Genomic DNA, 19,436 nt, shown 5'->3' with positions numbered 1-19,436 from the left:
ATATATATATATATATATATATATATATATATATATGATCACAGTATGTACTTATATAATTTTTTTCCTTCTTTCTGGACTTTCCTTCTTTCATTCTCCTCAAACTCTTATTAGTGAGCCCAATATTGCAGCCCCAAAAGTAAACATGATTTGACAAACTACTTTTCTCTGCTTTCATTAAATTACATGTACATGAACACATCACACAGACCAACACATTCTGGATTTTAAAGAAAAAAAAGAAAGGAGATATATATGTATGTGTGTGTGTGTGTGTGTATATATATTTATATATATACATATATGTGTATATATATATATATCTACACCTATATGTATATATATATATATATATAAAATCAGGAAAGCATATATATATGCTTAAGGAAAGCATATATATACACAAATATATGTATATGTATATATATAATATATGTATATATGTTCTTATACATATACATACATATGTATACATATACATATGCATATACATACAGTATATATATATACATACATATATATTTTTTCCTGCAATTTTTTCCAGTCAGCAATTCCACATGGAACATAATTCACTTATAGATTCTCCTCTTGGTGACAGTCACTGAATTCTAGTCTTATCTAGTCTTATTATGAACATTTTACTAAACATTTTTTTAATTCAAACATCCTTAAATGCTCGCATTTATGTGTAGAAGACTCAGGGATTAAAATGTGGAGCCAAAGCTTATGAGTACTTTTGATGTTAATTCATTTTCTAGGCTACTTTTTTAAAGGTTACAACTCTTTAATTTCCTACCAACAATATATGTGGAAAATAGAATTTTCCCTTAACCAAGATATCTTATACAAGGATTCAAATTTATACACTCACAATTATTTGCATTACTATACAAATTCATCCTAAAACATTCATAATGCTCTCAGAAGGCTCCTGAACTTGTCCTATCAAGCAAGAGAAGGATCTCTGAGGCAAATTCCCATGGATTGGGCATCATGACATTATCGCACTATTCTATGGCGAAAGGCCCAGGTAAGAGCACAGGCATGATGTCTACATGGCTCTGGGAGAACAGGGGAATTTCATTAAAGTCCAGCAAAATTCAGCCATGGATACTTGAAACTGACAGCAGGGCTCTGGAATGCATTTCTCCCCTCTGATTCACCACCCAGTTGCTTTTCATGCACATCTCACTATCTGGCTGGGATCTCCTGGCATTTTGCATGCTTCTCAAACATGGTTTCCATTACTCTTCTGGTCATGAAATTGTCATTCTGGACATGTGCCCTAGTCAACTAACACCATTCAAGAGTGTGTAAATATTTTATCACGTGTGTGATAGTTGTTTTTTTTTCCCTCAGTGAAAATAGGTTTATGATATATAGGCAGGGGGAGCTTTGTAGAAAGGGTGAAGCAATCAGTTGTTGATTACTATGCAACCCTTACTGTTATCAAAACACACACACACCAAAAAAAAAAACTTAACAATTACAAAGGTCCAAAGAAAGTATTTCCATTAGTTCACAAATGTCTGCCTAATATATATATATATATATATATATATATATATATATATATATATATATATATTNTATATATATATATATATATATATATATATATATATATATATATATATATATATATATATATATATATATATATATATTAATCTGTGACTATTGCTTTGTGACACTTTAACTTTCTTTACTGAAATAACACGTTCAATGTAGGTATTCAAAATTCTGTAAATCTTTACTGAACAGCATTACTGCCATTGAGAATTACTGTCTAACACTGGATTCTGTATGGATATGCTATTTAATTTTTCTATCTGCTGAAATCAAATATTCAGAAATAACTTCTGAATATACAATAAATAAGATTTCATAATTTCATAATCACTGATAAAAGTTAATAATATTTTCGAGAGTAGGAATAGATGTTTGTTTACAATTCAGCCACCTTTTACAAATGTATTAGCCATGGGGGTCTAATACATGTTCCATAGGAAGAGGTGAAGTGAAAAAGAGAAATTATTTTAATGAAGCATCTACATAATATTTGTTACTTTGATGCCTTCTCTTCCCTAGAGTTAAAAGTATCATAGGGCCATGATATTTTAATATTACCTAGAGTACCCTCTAAATTATTATTGTGGATCTCTGATAATTCCTCTCCAAACTTACTACATCCCTCTTTCATGATAAAGTTTGGAATTGGAGCATAGTGATATTAATGAATATTCTAGCATCTTAAGTAACTCACGATTTTCTTTAGTCTTTCCTTATAAATGAAAATGTTTAAAAAGAGAAAGTATCTCCCAGCAGTGATTGGATATGAAGCTCCATAATTTTAAACCTTTTAATAGTCCAATTAAATTACAAAATTAGTAATATTTTAAAAAGCTTTTGGAAGAATTTAGCAAGGTTATTTTGGGAACTTTCAATGACAATCTTTTTGATCCAGGTTTGTTAGCATCAGACCAGCTACAAAAAAATGCATGGCTCTCAGGATATTATCTAGAGATAACAATTCACAGGGTGGATGAAAAAGCAATGTCAAACTAGACATCTACTGGTCTTTTATGCAGAGAAACCATTCTCCATTTACTGCTGTTGTATATCAGCTGTTTCTTGTCCTGCTTTACTGTTTCCTGTGTTTAATAAATCAAATATATTTATGTTTCTACTAATGGATTTCATTGCAAAGCATTCTTATAGCACTGATTACCATGATCTTAACCAGTGAAGGAGTTTAACCTATTACAAATGAAACACTATATGTTCTATAGTAACCTTTAAAAAACTTTTCTTGAATTTTGCTTTAGTACTGAGTATTGAACCCAGAACCTCACACATGGTAAGCACATGCTGTATCACTGAGCTACACCCAAGCCCTACTATGTATCTATTTTGAGCAATAATGATTCCCACTTAAATTCCATTATAATTTTGTCATTTGTAAACATGGTCCTTCTGATAGATGTTCACACTGCAAGATTCAGAGTAAACCAGGGTTTGTTTTTAAATGTATTTTACTCCATAAGTTTTCAGAAATCTACTTAATGTGATTTCACTTTAATGATTTTATCAGACACAAAGTGTCCATCAAAAGTTATGAATAGATAAATAAAGATATTCTTCTACATCTAACTCCCCCAGTGATGCCCAGTATTCCCTAATATCAAAATGCAGGTTCTCCTCATACAATTTTTAGCAGATTTCCTAACAGAGAAATTCCATTCATAGGCCAAAGAATTAGGCCCATTGACATTCATTTCTCTTCAGAAATAATCTAGTTCACTCTTCAACATCTGACACAGTACTAGAAATACTTTTCTGAACTTAAGAAAAATTTCATTATCTGAATTTCACAAGTAATCTGTAGATCTGGTAACTATTGTAGCTCTGTTTTTTCTCTGCCTGACCAAAACCAATTTCCTGTGATACATAATCTTGATTTTACTTGATATTTGAATATATCTTGTCAGTGAGAAATCAACCAGATAATGCTTATTATCTAGCTAACACCATAGTTTGGAACAGTCTCATATGATTCCCTCACTGAACCTACTATTCGGGGGCTAATTATACATATCTATGGTTAATACTCTTAAGGTAGATTTTTGGAAAAGTCAGAATAACATTAGCATGTTCTATTCCTTTTTTAGCTCCACATTTCATGATCTATGTTATAGTAAAAAATATTGTTTTGTGTTTTAATTTTAGTTTACCTAAATGTATCTCAAAAAAAGAATATGTGGACCTCAACTGTAATATTATATATATATATATATATATATATATTTGCATTATTGTACTATTTATCAAAGTAAGAGAGAATAAATTCGTAACAAAATTTTAGCTAAAATAACAGGAGGTCTACAAAGAAAAATAAATCTGTGAATCTACAGATGAATACCATTCTCAAGCCACAAGCAGCTTGTGTTTACAGAGAAGAAGTCACATCACAAAACATGACTCCTTCTACTTTGAGTAAGTTTAAATACAGAGAATGAAGTGGAAGTTATAAATATAGTCAACTTTGTATTTTAGTAAAAAAATCTCATTGACAAAATTCTACTTGAAAAATTAATTCAAACTGGCTGGGAAATGCAAGATTGTATGTCTTACATAAGGTAAATTATGGACAATAACAAGAAATAGAAATGACAGCATTTCATTGAAATGAAGTAAATGGTTATGTGAAAGAGGATTACTAGATCAGAATTTAATTAATGTCATCACCCAAAAATATGTGAATAAGAAGATGCATATTCTTGCATTCATATGCACGTCTGATAATATATTATACACAACCACAAACCCTCCCACACTTAACTCTCTTCTTTCTGATGCACACAGGCTCATTTAATATCCAGGGGTTGCTTGAAATTAGTCCTCCCTTCGCTTTACTATTCTAGATATTATCTCCAGTCCCACCTACCCTGAAACTAAACCACTTCATAGCTGCTTAATGGGAGAGGAAACTTGAAAGCAATGGCTTTTACTATGAAGAAAAATTAAGCTAAGTGAGTTCAACAGCTTTTTTTCAACTAAGCCCACATGCTAGAATCAGTGCTTCTATGGAGGTCACAGAACCTGGTTTTGAGATTGCTAAAGGAAAGGGGAGAAAGAATAATAGAAGATTTGTGATAACAGCATTTTGGCAAAGATATATTTTCCCAAGAAGGGCAGATATCATATCAACACACTGATCATCTCAAGGTAACTGTAATACCTGTTCAACAAGAGAGTAATAAGTGAGATAGTGCAGTACAAGGTGAAGGGGAGAAGGCTTCCTGGATACAAATTCTAAGGAGGTGTGCATACACACAACCCTGACAGTAAGGAGGCTTTAACATTTTGCGTGCCAGAGAACTTGACTGAACTCATTGTAGTTCAGTTCTTCAGAAACGATGCAACATTTCACTTAATTCTTATGGAAGAATTTTACTTACCAAACTACAGAGCTCTATTATTATGAAATGCTGTAATTAATTTTAAAAAATGAAACTTCTAAATTTATAAAGGAAATTTAAATTAATTATAGATATGATAAATGATTTTTTAAAAATAAACTTCCAGAAATACAGAAACATAAAATGAAAAGTGAGAGCCTCTCAATCCCACAAGATATACATTTAAGAGATTTGAAAACATGTACATATACTCATCATGAGTGTTCATAGCAGCATTATTCATATTAGTCAAAAATTAGAAACAAAGCAAATGTTCACCAACTAATTCATGGATAAACAAAATATGGTATATTCATACAATAGATTCACCCATTAAAAAAGGAAAAAAATATGATATATACTACAATATGGATGAAATTGGAAAAGACTGCATTAAGCAAATGGAGATACCTAAGGTTAGATAATGTATGAGCCTATTTATATACAATGACCAGAACAGAAAAATCCATAGAGGCAGCAAATTGACTAGTGGTTGATAGGACAGGATGGTAGCGGGGAATAAGAAGTGATTCCTAATGAGTACACAGTTTCTTGCTGAGGTTATTGAATGTTCTGGAATTATATTGAAAAGGATTACACAATATGGTGAATAGACTTAAAGCTAATGAATTGTTTTTCATTAATTTTGAGGTACATCAACATAATAATTGTTTAAACTTAAAAACAGTGAGTCTGTTTACCTTTTCTTATGTAACTAGAATTTAGAGACTGTTATATGCCAGAGCATTTGTAAATGTTTCACTGAAATGATACATTTAACACTCAAAATGATCGTATATTAGGCATCTTTAATGCATAAGAAACCTGAGGCACTGGGAGGGGGTTAAACAATTTGCTCAGAGTCTGCTTATTTTGTTTTGTAAATGACTAAGCTGAGTTTATGAAATTAGGCTGTCTGACTTTAAAACTCAGGTCACGTGCTAACCTACCAGGAGTAACTACCATAAACAGTTGGGAGAATATAATTCTAAATAATTTTCACTGAGGAAGTATGCTATAGTTTGGTGTCCCCAAAAGATCATGTGTGGGACAATGCAAGAAGGTTCAGAAGAGAAATGATTAGATTATGAGAGCTTTGAACTAATGGAGAGATTAATCCATTGATATGCATTAACTGGATGTTAAGTGTAGGTAGGTAGTGTGTGGCTGGCTAGAAGAGGTACGTCACTGGGCATGTGCCTTTGGTGTTTATATTTTATCCATGAAGAGATCTCCCCCCCACCTTCCATGTGTGTGTGTGTGTGTGTGTGTGTGTGTGTGTGTGTGTGTAAGTGTATGTGTTTCTGTCTCTTCATCCTGCTTTCCAGGTCCTGAGTTACTTTTTTCCAGAGTCATTCTGCCTTGATGTTTTGCCTCACTTTGGGCCCAGAGATATGAAGGGGGCTGTCTATGGACCAAGGCCACTGAAACCATGAGCCTCAAATAAGCTTTCCCTCCTCTATGTTGTTCTTGTCAGATCTTTTGGCCACAGTGATGACAAAGCTGACTAAAACAGAGTACATCTCATTTAAATTTGGGCTGTGACAGTTTGAGCAGAGCTGAGTAGTGATCCAGCAAAACAAACTATTATCTGGTCCTGTATAGAAAAATTTCACACTTGCATTATACTGTACATGTTACTACAAAACTTTCTTTTATCATTTCATGCTATATTATGTTGAACCTTTTAGATTTCCTTATTTCCTTTAAATGGCTGCAAAATAAAAATGTACCCACAGTTATTAAATCATTTGCAATGAACAGAAAGTTTATGTTCCCCCCACAAATTCTTACATTGAAATCCTAACCTGCCAAGGTAGTGGTATTAGAATGTGGGACTTTTACGTGGTGATCAGGTCATAAGAATGGAGCCCTCATGAATGCCTTTTAAAAGAGGTCCTAGGGTGCTCATTTGCCCCTACCACCACCATATGAAATCATAACAAAACAATGGTCATCTATGAACTAGGAAACAGGTCCCCACTGGACACAGGCTCAGCCACTGCGCTTTGATCTGAGACTCAGCAGTCTCCAAAACTGGGGGAAAAAATCTCTTGTTTTTAATGCTATATAATGATATTACATAGTATAGTCACCAAGCTTATGTCATTTTGTTGTAGTAGCCTAAAATGAGTAAGACCACTTCTCTATGGAAACACCATGACTAAGAAAAATACCATGTCATTTAACAAACTACCCTAAAAAAGTTGAATTGATTTATTTACTGTCTAACACGACCTACATTTTGGTGGTCTAGATATCTATAGACTTTGAGAAGCGTTATGACTTTCTCACCTGAATAAAGCTTTCTTCTTTGGCTATTCAGTAGCCCTCCAACATTGATGCCGAGTCCTGAGCTGCAGAGTCAGGTCAGTGTGATGCAATCACATAGAGGAAACTGTCCCTCACTCTTCTCAGCTACCTTATCCTTTCCAAGCTTGTATCTTTTACATGGAAACTTATGATCTCTTACAAGTAGTTGTAAGAGTGAAAGAAAAGCTACTATCCGGTTGTTGTCCTTCTATAGTGAATACTGTGGTGTGCCTTTTGTGACTGAGGCATTCATTCTCCTCCTGTTGGTAGTTCATGACTTAAGAGTTGATTCTTTGGGAACTGCCTTCAGCTCAATGAAGACAACTTTATTATGGCCTTCTACTAGAGGCAGATCACAAGCAATAACTGGTGAATGCAAAAATAGGAAAGGCCGATGTCCTAGGCTCAAAGACAATGATGGAGGGCCATCCAGCTGCAGAGTTCTCTGTGAAGTAAGGTCTGTACTGACCTTAATTCAACAAGCAAGACTTTCTTGGTCCAAGTCTTATCTCAACTCACAAAGGTGATGCACAAATAACACTACCCCATAAAATTTCCTGTGGAAAATGGTCCCTTTCTAATTCATGTGATAGTTGACTTTATGTCTGAGTTTAGGTGAAGAAAATGACTATATGTGGCTTAGAGCCTTCCCATTTGTAGGGTAAACACACAAGATTCATGCCTCAAATTATTGTTTTTTAGAGAAAAGTCTGAGCAGTCATCAGTCTCTTTTCCAAGTAATGGGGTTCTGAACTGTGATAAAGATGTTTATGGGAATCTTCTCTGAGGTTTAGATTTTCCCTGGGATTGCATCTCCCAAAATGTAAATTTAGCTGCAGGTAGTAAAAAGTCCAGTTGTAGCAGTTAACCTAATCTAGGATACAAGTCTACCTCCTTAATGACTATGCCAATAATGCCATTTTGAACTGCTTGATACCTTCTTAGTTGACTCAAAACTCATGGGATAGGGATAGATCATGATCATGACCCCAAGTCCACACTGACAAAGTACAACTCTACATACATTGAGTAAGGCAAGTCTTCATTCCTCGCTAGGAACTATTATGAGTCTTAGTTACCTAATTTTATCTATGCACAGAGGGAACTGCTTTTCCAGCACTCCATCAGAGAAGGACACGTCCAGATTCAAACCTCAGCTTGGACACAGGACAATTCTATTTAGGCAAATGGATTTCCCAAGCCTGGATATACACAGATCCTTCTCAAGACTTTTCAGAGAACAAAAAATCCATTCTTGTCCCTTTCCAGAAGGTAAGAACAGGGCATTTCATCCTGACAAGACTATTTCAAGTTTGAATTCTGAACAATTCGTGAATCAGACTCACATCAAAATACACCAGTACAAAAGTAAGCAAAAGATGGCAGAATTAGAACACAGAGCAAATTATCAGGGCCACTGTCCATGACAGTGGCTACTAACCTGGGACTCCAACAATATCTGGCACCAGGCATCAAACAACTCAAGAGCCATCCTCATTCTTTTAGTGTGTGGCAATAGAAGAAGAGCAGCCTATGACAGCCAGCCCCACAACCCACTCTTGTTTAAGAAGGAGAACTCAGCTCCTTGATAGTTTTTTTAGAGAATAAGCTTGAACCCTGAGAGTGGATGAGAAGCTGAAATGGGTGAGGCAGGGCACTGACCAATATCGAAAAGCTCAGAGACAGGCCTCTGACCAAAATAAGAATGTTCTACTCATGCCAGAGTGAATGCAGCCTGAAGCTGGGTATTTCCCACTCTGGAGAGTTTTCTGTCATGAGGTAGCACAGGATTAAAGATCCCTCCCACTGTTGAAAATCTAAAGAAGGAAAAAAAAAATCTCTTTGAGCTGGTGGAAAGAAAGTTCTAGTACATCACAAAGTGTTCCAGGGAAGGAAGTTGTGATTGGAGGTGGAGATGGGTGACTTTGGAATGTAGAATTGCTAACTTGATTTTTGTTCAATTCTTAAATTTTTAATATTTTTAGTCTGGCGCCTGTGATTTCATGAACTCAGAACTAGTAATACTATTAATATCACACATCTAGTCCAAAAATCCAAGCTCAAATATTTAACACCATGACCTTCAAAGCTAGAGAGGAGATGAATGCTAGAGAAAGAAATCCTTTCCTTGCCATGTTTTTTTGAATCTGTTGAATTTATAGATTTTATAGTAGTCAAATTAAGTCTATGTTACTGAAATGAGAGTGGGGAAGGGCATGACAAATTAATCATGAATTCTATTGGGCATTACACAGAATAGAGCACAGATAAGATTTAAAGAATATGTTCCAGTCTCTATAAACCTAAGGTACCAGAGATTCCAGTGCAAAGGAACCAATCACTAGCCGAAGAGACGGGAGAAAAGTTATGAGATCTTTCTCAGGCTGGATTTCATAAGCTCGTCATACCAGTTTCTGCAGGAATGTAGGAATTATTGCAAAATGGTTAGGTTCTACAAACATATCATCAAAGCTTCACTGTACATAGAAAAAAAATGTTTCAAAAAAATTTTTTTTAAATAATCCATCTTTTTAAATGCCTTAACTTATTCTTCTTTGTATGAAAAGGAGGAAATCTACCAGCTCACCTGTGTCAAACCCCACACTTGGCACTATGTCCACTGTTCCATGAAAGGCTCCGGCCCACGCTGAGGTAGCAGTGGTGACTGTAGTCGGATCTGTCTTTGTGATGTCACACTGGGGAGCAGGAATCCTGGCCGCTCGCACTGATGGCATCAGCAGGGGCCCATATGAGGGATCCAGGGCAGAGCCAGCAGCAGGGTGGTGGTGGTGGTGGTGATGGTGGTGGTGACGGTGGTGCATGTGGGCATGGGGGTGGTGGTGCCGCATGTACACGTCATGCATGTGGCTGTAGGATGGGCTCACCTGAGATGCCAAGGGATAATGCCAGGACTCAGACACGGGCGGGGGAGGGGCTGGGCCAGTCTGATGCAGGCCATGTCCTGGCCAGGGGCTGGGCTCTGCAGCAGTAAAGGTGCCAGGGGGTGCAGTGACCTGGAAGTCGGGATGAACTCCCCCCAAACAGGGTGCAGGTGTGGGCTGGTAGGAGCTGGTCCAAAAGGAAGTTGGAAAACTACTCCGTGGGCTTGAGAGAGCTGAGCTGTCTGAGAAGACAGAAAACACATTATTTACATAAGATTCAATTCTGGGATAGACTTGCCTTTACTTGTCCAATAATGTTTCACAAGCAGGTGAATCAGCATGCACTCTTCCTCTCCCCACACAGGGGTGAACTGATATAAAATGTTGGCCTGTGGGCTCCCGTGCCAAGACAATGGGCAGGATTCAAAGTGCTGAATACCCCCTTCACCCCCAGCATTTGCTTTCTTAGTTGTGCTGTCTGTGCTGAGGCTTGCAGTTTGGGGATTGAAAAGCTTCATTTCCTCTTGGGAGGTTTGGTGCCTTTAGGCCTGAGCTCAGGTCATGGCTACACTCTTCCTGTAAAGAAAACTTGTGCCATAGATGAGTCGTGTATGGATTGGAAATAATCATTTTGACCAACTTCTTTTAAACACAAATATATATTTTTCACTCAAACCAAACATTCCAACTCAAAAAGTAACAAATGTAAGTATGATTACATTTTACTGTGCTCTCTATTTAATTTTCCTTTAAGAAAAGTATATTCCTGGGGCTAGGGTTTTGGCTCAGTGGTAGCATGTGTGAATCAATTTTCCCTTTGGTGTTGGGATCAATTCTCAGCACCTCAGGTAAATAAATGAATAAAATAAAGGTCCATCAACATCTAAAATAATATTTCAAAAAAAAGTGTGTGTGGGGGGGAGTGTCTTCCAACCTCTTTTTACCCCCTGTACAGAACTGGGAGTCTTTCAATTGTGATAATAATGGTTAACATTTAATGAGAATAACCAAATACCCAACACTAGGTCAAGTGCTTTGCATGGATGATCCCATAAGATCCTCACTCTAGTCCCATGAGACTGTTATTTTATTATGGACATCTTAGAGGCAGAGAAACCAAAGATTTACAATGGCAAGCACAAAGCTGGGCTTTGAGGCTAAGATATCTGTCTTTATTTTATTATTTTATTTGTAGTGCTAGGGTTTGAACCCAGGGTCTTGTGCATGTGAGACAAGCACTCTACCAACTGAGCTATATCCCCAGCCCAAGACATTTGTCTTAAGAATCAACAGCTGGCATGCTTCATAATATGCTGCAAAAAGACATAATTATAACTACAACCTGAACATCTGGAATTTGTTGAAAAATCTAAGTAGAGTTCATGGGTGTAAGGAGGTGTTTGAAAGAGAATATCAAAGAACACCAAAGAGAGGGGGACTCTTCCTCTAACTCTGCATCAGTCCAGTGGCTCAACTGTCATGACCTATTTCTGAATGACCTAACCTAGTGTATGCCAAACATAAAGGGGTCAGGAATGACTAGACAAATGTCATTTTCAATCACCATTTGGAGGAGGACAATAAGTCAAAATGCATAAGCAAAAAGACATGGCAGGCATTCTCACAAGAGGAAGCCAAGAGAAAGAACACCGAACCAATCTAATAAAGTGGAAACCCAGTCTACGTTGAAAGGTTGAGAGGAAGCTAGTTTTGTGAAGAGGTAGGACAAAGCATTTTAAGACAATGAAAAAGCACATGAACAAAAGACCACTTATCACATACACATGCACACAGCAGCAGTTGTAATAGCAATACTGAAGGGAAAATGAGATCAACAGGCAGAATTTGAAAAAAAGATACTACAGAAATATGAAGGACCCAGATGAGTGTTCTATGAATTATTCCTAACTACTGATACATATTGCCAAAAATATTAGTTACGCATGTATAATAAGGTAGTATTTTCATACTGGGTTCCACATAAGAGAACCTTCTAGATCATTCCACTGAAGAAAGGATATCCAAAGTACTCTGAAAATTAAAAGTATCCAAAGTATAATGTGTTCATGGTCTCACTTCATTAATTTACAGAACTTTTTTTTTTCCTGCATCAGGGAAATAACTTGAATTAACCACTCTCTCTCTATATATATATATATATCATGAGGTGAATATAATCAGGCTATCACCATCATGTTCAAGCATTTTCTCCAACTTCCCTGAAGACACTGGCACCAGCAGTGCAAGCACTTCTACTCTCTTCCCTGCAGCCATCATGTGCTCCATTTATCCTGTGAATAAACAGCCATTTAGAGTCTCATTGTCAAGCATATCCATCACAGCACCATGATGGTTCTGAAAGCTCTGAGGAAACTTTTGTTCTTCAAAAGGCAAAGGATGGAGCTGCACAATTGTCAAGTCTTCCCACCTTTCCAGGAAACCTAATGGAATGACTGTGTTTTGTCACAATCTATTCAAAAGATCCCATGTAAAAATCAAACTCACTGGCATTGCGGCAAATACACTTCATTTAATAATTGTTGCCAATTATGAAAAATGCTGCTAATGAAGGCAGGTGCAGTGCTGCATGCCTGTAATTCCGGTGGCTGGGGAGGCTGAGGCAGAAGGATCATGAGTTTGAAGCCAGCCTCAGCAAAAGTGAGGCATTAAGCAACTCAGTGAGAACCTGTTTCTAAAAAAAAAAAAAAAAAAAATAGGGCTGGGGATTTGGCTCAGTGGTCAAGTGCCCCTGAATTCAATACCCAGTACCCCCCCCAAAAAATGTTGCTGATGAAACAAAGGACAGTTATATAAATTATGAGAAGAAAATACAATTTGCCTTAAGGGATGGCCATTTGTAGAATATTTTTGTCACATCTACAATGAAAGCCACTAGTATTTAAAATCTACACAGGGAATTTATAGATATTCTCTAAATTACATAATGCAGCTTTTGCCACCATCAATCTGTCATTTTGCTGTAGCAATTCCCATCTTTAGGACCAAATCATTCTACTCTCAAGCTTTATCTCTTGGTGTGCCAGAATCCACACTCCAGCTCACAAATATGTACCACAGATAGAGTTCCCTTGAATAAAGTAGCCTATCAAAATTCAAAATTACAGAGTGAAGACTGTTTCTCTGGTTGCTTTCCTTTTGTTTATTCTCATTTATATGGACATGGAACCAATCTTATTTTATACATGCCTAAACATTTTGGATATACATACACAAATGTGAATAATGAACTAATTCCCTACCAAAATATCATTGTCTTATTTATAAAGTATCAGGTTGTGATTAGTGTACTCATTATTATTGAAAGAAGACATTTATTTTTACAAATACACTCCTTAAAGATTAAACAAAGTACTAAAATGTCCAGGGAGGAAAAAAAAATAAAAGCAACTTAATATATTCCCAATCAGTATGTCTCCTGAGATCAATATAAAGTTTACAAAGATCTATGCAGCCTTTTTCAAAAACACTGTTGCATTTTACAAGTAAGCGAAACAATATTGAATGGAAAATATGTGTATGAAAAAAAATGCACTTCAGAATCACTATTTGCTATCTTTTTTAAAGAAAAAAATCTTGACACAAAGAAACAGATGATATGCTTTGTTTCATGCTGGAGAATCATTGTGCTTATTTCATATGTATGTAAATTTTTTTCATTACATGACTCTTTGCTTATGAGTACTTAATCACAGCCACATTTGTTGGATGAAAAAGCATATGAAAAACAGCACGAGCTATTTCTGTGCCATATTACTTTTCAGGTTAGTGGAGACAATTCAAAACTGCATGATATTAACACTCTCTGGTGACTTTGGATTCAATATTATTCAATATTTGGGTGATATTAAACAATATTTGAATGATGTTAACACTGATAGCCTAACACATATGAAAAGCCAAAAGATAATTTGGTTCACTTTGCATTTGGAATTTAAGAATCCCCACCCCGTCCCTCTCTTTCACACACACACACACACACACACACACACACCACAGTTTATTTCTAAACAAAAAAAGAAAATGATGAAATTGATATATTTTTATTCAGTGCAACCAACCCAAAGCATACTAAGTAAATCTATCTGATTCCAACCAGAAATGTATCTTAGAAAACCTAAGGAGTTTCTTACAGTATTTCCTCCAGTTTAATAGCTGTGATGCTATTTATAGTAACCCCAATTGTTTCTTAAAAGAAAGCGAAATACTAATGATAAAAAATTGAAGAGAAAATTCAAATTTTAATTTAAAGAATTTAAAAAATATTACTTAATTTTGAAAACTATATTTAAAGACAAAATGAGATAATGAAATGCTATAGGACCTCTATCTTAAGTCATCTTAATAATCTCCAGAAAACACATTCTTAGAATAAATATTGATTAAATACATCAGTGTTAAATGATAATATTTATCAGCTTAATCTCAGTAAAGAAAAAAAAAATCAGCTCAATCAATCATTTTTAACCTAAAGGGATCCTGATAAAATCCAAGTGCCACTCTCTTGTTCAGCTTCTCATGTACACAAACTGTCAGGTCAGAGGTGAAATGAAACATGTTTCAACATTTTCTGTCATTCAGGAATTATGCATTACCATTATGTTAAAAGATTGCCCTCTAGTTACTTTGTTGCACAGTTACTCAAAATGGGCCCCGTGACTCTACAATGAGAGTTTTAAAGAGTGACATCAGGTGCCCATATCCTTGGGGGCAGAAGAATGAGGTAAGTCAAGCCTTGCTTCCTTCTCACGTGTTCCTCCTAAACTTCCTGAAAGCAACAACCTCCAGAGCCTCCTGGACATTCTGCTCAACTCTGTCCTTTCTAGCCAGGCTGTTCCTGAGATATGCCTTCCTCGTCCTTTTTTCCAAAACTGAGTTGCCCCAAGCACACCCTATGTAGCTCAACTAACCAAAAGATAGTGGCTTTGCAACTACAAGAAAAGGAGAACAAAACACCAATAAGTTTTCCATTCAGCACAGTTTTAAATATGTGATGTACTCTGCCATCATTTGATTTGTTACTCATTTCTACACACAATCTCTCTCTCTCTCTCTCTCTCTCTCTCTCTCTGTGTGTGTGTGTGTGTGTGTGTGTGTAAATTAATGCACAGACATATTCAAAGCCAATGTTTTTATTTGGATGGGGATAAGGTTACAATCAGATCATTATGTTTTCTTAACTGAAAATCTCTAATTCCTGATAAAAAGTATAGTGAGATTGGAATTAATTGATGAGACGATTTGTGAAATAATGTACAAATATTTTCTCTAATTAGTTTAAGTACAAAACACATAAAGTACTCCATCTTCATTAGAAGATATACATTCAAATTATGGCTGTTGTTTGATTGTCACCTGACTTTTTTCATCTAATATGGAATATCTTTTGTAGTCAGACATAATTCAGTTGTAGCACTGTAGCATGTCTGAAGCATTGCAATAACTCCATGATATAAACTAGACCCTTTAACAGAGCTGGTCAGCAGCTCCTTTGTAAAGTGTCATAGTCACTACTATTAACATGATCAATAGCCTTTAGCATCTATTATGTCCAAAACACTTTGCTTTGTGCCAGAAATATAAACTTTCAGAAAACAACACTTCTGGATAAAAACTCAAGATTGGTTTTCTACTTACCAAATGAGTGGAAACTTACTTAAGGAAAAGAGAAATGTCATCTGACTTTCATTGAATGCCTTGATTCAAGCTGTGTGCTGAATTACTCATATATATTATCACAAAATCTTTACAATAACCCTAGGACTTGAGTATCAATAAACACATATTACAATTGAGGAAGTTGATCTCAGAGAGATTTTAAGTTATTAATCCAAGATCACATTACAACCAGAAACTAATAAGGTTTGGACTTGACTCCAAAATAAATAGGCTCCAAAGACTGCATTTTTCAACTTTGTGTAGTTTTATCAATTAATATTAAATTCTTGCTGGCACACACTACAATCCCAGCTACTCAGGAGGCTGAGGTACAAGGATCAGAAGCTTGAGGCCAGCCTGGGCAACTCAGAAAGAACCTGTTTCCAAATAAAAAAGGTCTGGGGATGTAGCTCACTGGCAGAGCACTCCTGGGTTCAGTCTCCACTACTGAAAAAAAAAATGTCACCAACTATCTCCATCAGATATGTGAATCTCATTTTATTTTATCTTCTCTTTAATTTTCTGTATCTTCAATTACATTTTGGGGCTCTCCTATGAATCCTACCCAGCTTTTTATGTTTATTTAAAATTGACTAATTCAGAACTAGAAACAACCAAGGTAAACTTCTGTTCACAAATGGAAAGTAAATCATGCATCTGAAATCAAAGAATTTTACAGAACAAAAGATTTTCACAATTACTTAATTCACCACCTTATCTTATAAACAAGAAAAGTGTATCCAAAGGTTTCATACAACTTATTGCAATATTTGTTTCTCTACTGAAGTCTTGTTTTCAAATCCTGAGAACATAGTATAAATTTGGTTCCCTTAATTCAGTCATTCAATTATTTAATTTATATTTATTTTGGAGTTTCCTCATAGAAATGCATTATCTTGAGCATCAGGAAAAATGATGTGAGATAACTAGGTGTGATATTCGTAAACCTAGTGGGAAAGAGATTAAAAAGCTCTAAAATATATGCTCTACACTACCACTTTTCCCTTCTCTCCACATACACAAAGACTTTTGCTTCTCACTGCCCATGCTAGAGTCAATCTTCTGAGTCTTTGCACTAGCAGTTCCTTTTGTGTAGAATTATTTCCCCCTAAATAGTCACATGATGAATCCTTATTTCTTTCAGGTCTCTGTCCAAATGTAACTGTTTCAGACAGAGCTTCCATTATGGCCTGCAGTAAAGTAAGACGTTGCATGACATTTTTTCTTTATTACCTGTTGCTAACACTGAAACATAAGCTCCACGAGTGTGGAGCTTCAGGCTGTCTCATATAGTCCCAGTACCAAGAACATCAACTAGATATGCTAGGAGCTTGATAAATATTTGTTGAATAAGTCAATGAATGAAACTGGAGATAGATTTGAAGACTGAATTGAAGATTATGCCAAGAAAATTCTAATTATGGTATTAAAATATTACCATTATTCACCCTTTGTATACTAAAAGGTGCCATCTGATCAGAGGTTTTCTCTAAATGTTCCAATGAGTCATGAAAATGTTATAGAGTTTTTGCACAGAATACAACAACCCCTTTAAAACGTTTCTGGCTATGATACTATAGACAATTGCTCTAGACAATTTGGTGCCCTTTTGGTTTTGAGTTTAAATGATTACTAGGCTTTATATGCCAATAAACTTAAAGTAGTAGATATTGCAATAATTATTCTCCTGGAACTGATTAACCTGATAAGATTTCTTATTGATGCATCAAATTGTTTACTAAATAATCTGATTCACAGAAACATTCTAATTTTCACCCTCTAAAAATTATTTACCATGTGCTATCAAATAAGACATTGATTGATATCATAAGTGTCTTAGGTTTTCCAAGGACTGTTTTAGTTCCTGTAAGAAATCCATAGTATTTACTAATCAAATAAGCAGGATGTTTCCCAATTCACTTCTAAGAATCTTGTTATCTGAGTGTAATCCACCTTCCCCTATAGTCATGACAGAATAGTTTATATTTGCTAGAAAAAAAATAAGGAGGAAAAAGGGGAAAGGAAGGAGGGAAAGAGGAAAAGGTAAGAGGAGAGGAAGGAAAGAAGAGAGGGATGGAGGAAAGCAAGAAGAGTGAAAGAAGAAGGGTAGAAGAAAAGGAGGGCGGGAAGGAGGAAGAATGGGCAAGAATTAAAAAGGGGGAAGAAGGGAAGGGAGAAAAGCCCTGTATCTACAGATCTACAGATCAGGCTCATCAATTCCAGGCCAGTTCTCTGGCTGTAATAGAGCAAAACCATTCCTCCGACATTGAGAAAGATATCAGTTACCTCTCACTTGACCTGTTCGCAGATGGCCAACCTGTCCTTATCATGGGAATCACTCAAGACACTTGTTAAAATGTGATTCCCCATGTCTTCTTCCAGAAACTACTATGCTTCAATAGACTTGAGGGAAGTGGCCTTTGATTTGTTTTCAACAACACTAAATCAATGATTACCAAATTTGAGTTTGCCTCTCAATCACTGGGCATATTGGCTGAACACAAGTAGACATTATCCTAGAGTTTCTGATTTAGTAGATTGGGGGATGAGGTGGATAATTTACATTTCTAACAAGCTCCCTGTGATGTTCAGGGTTCTGATCAAGAACTTTGAGATCCATTTTATATGCACTTCTCATAACCAGGTGAATTTGTAAGAAACATCTGTACCACATTTCTCTGAAGCTACCATTGGATTGATGCATTATTTTTTTCTAACCTTGTAATTACCACGAAAATGTCACCCAGTGATTTTTTTTTTGTTAGAAATCAGATTCAAATAAATCTCTGTGTCCTCCAGTATAGAAGAAAATAAGAAGATGCTCAATCTGCACCGTTTTCTTTATTATGGTGAAACATCACTTTATATCATAGAAATGCTGCCAACAATGCCTAGCTGTACACTTTAAAGAGTTAATCCAAAATCGGCTGAAAAGCAAGCTATGGAGAGAACACAGACTGTGTCCCTGGGTCAGACTCAAATCTCCACTATGTCACCACGAAACACCTACAGGAATGGGCAATAAAGCTAGCCTTTTTTAGAAGAGATTCCGGCACGCCTATTATTTAGAGATCCAAAATTGGGCCATCGGGGCTTCAGGAATGGTGCTTTGCTTTTTGATTCGGCCACTATAAACTCAGGCCGGTTGCATTGCTACTTTCCATGAGGAATTTAAGGGGTGTGACTGCATCCTTTCCAACCCTGCATTCCACATGTGACAAAACTGATCCAGCTGTTTGTCTGAAAGAAATTCCTTGCTGTCCTTAAAAATTAAAAAGCAAGTGATATCCGTCCTCCAGAGGCAAGTCTCCAGCTGGAACCTGGTACAGGCAGTTGCGAAACAGAGACAGTGCCCTGGAGAGCATCTGCTTTTGAATTCTTACCTCGCCATAGGGGGGTTAGCCCCATCTTGCTTTTTGAAATGGCAGATTCTGGATGGAAGGTGCTGGCTTGGCCCAAAGCTCTTGAGAAGTGTTCATCCACTACTGACCCAATGTCTCCCTGGAAATAAGTGAAAAGGACACATCGAGAGTTAAGGTACTCCATCTCGGCAGGCTGGTCTTTCTCCTCCTCCTCCTCCTCATCCTCCTCCTCCTCCTCCTCC

At 36.1% G+C, this 19,436-nt stretch overlaps 1 protein-coding gene across 1 annotated transcript in view; it reads right to left on the bottom strand.

Annotated features, from left to right (window-relative positions):
- Positions 1 to 19,436, bottom strand: part of Vgll3 (vestigial like family member 3) — a 49,064-nt gene that overhangs the window by 18,353 nt on the left and 11,275 nt on the right. The window contains exons 2-3 of the mRNA XM_048803501.1: positions 19,216 to 19,333; positions 9,862 to 10,398 (exon numbers count right to left, since the gene is read on the bottom strand). Coding sequence (XP_048659458.1) covers positions 9,862 to 10,398; positions 19,216 to 19,333 — 655 coding nt within the window. The remainder of the gene's footprint in view (positions 1 to 9,861; positions 10,399 to 19,215; positions 19,334 to 19,436) is intronic.

This window comes from Marmota marmota, unplaced genomic scaffold (genome assembly GCF_001458135.2).
Source record: "Marmota marmota marmota unplaced genomic scaffold, marMar, whole genome shotgun sequence".
NCBI lineage: Eukaryota > Metazoa > Chordata > Mammalia > Rodentia > Sciuridae > Marmota > Marmota marmota.
Note: the sequence above shows the minus strand (reverse complement) of the source record. Positions and strands in the feature narration are given on the sequence as shown.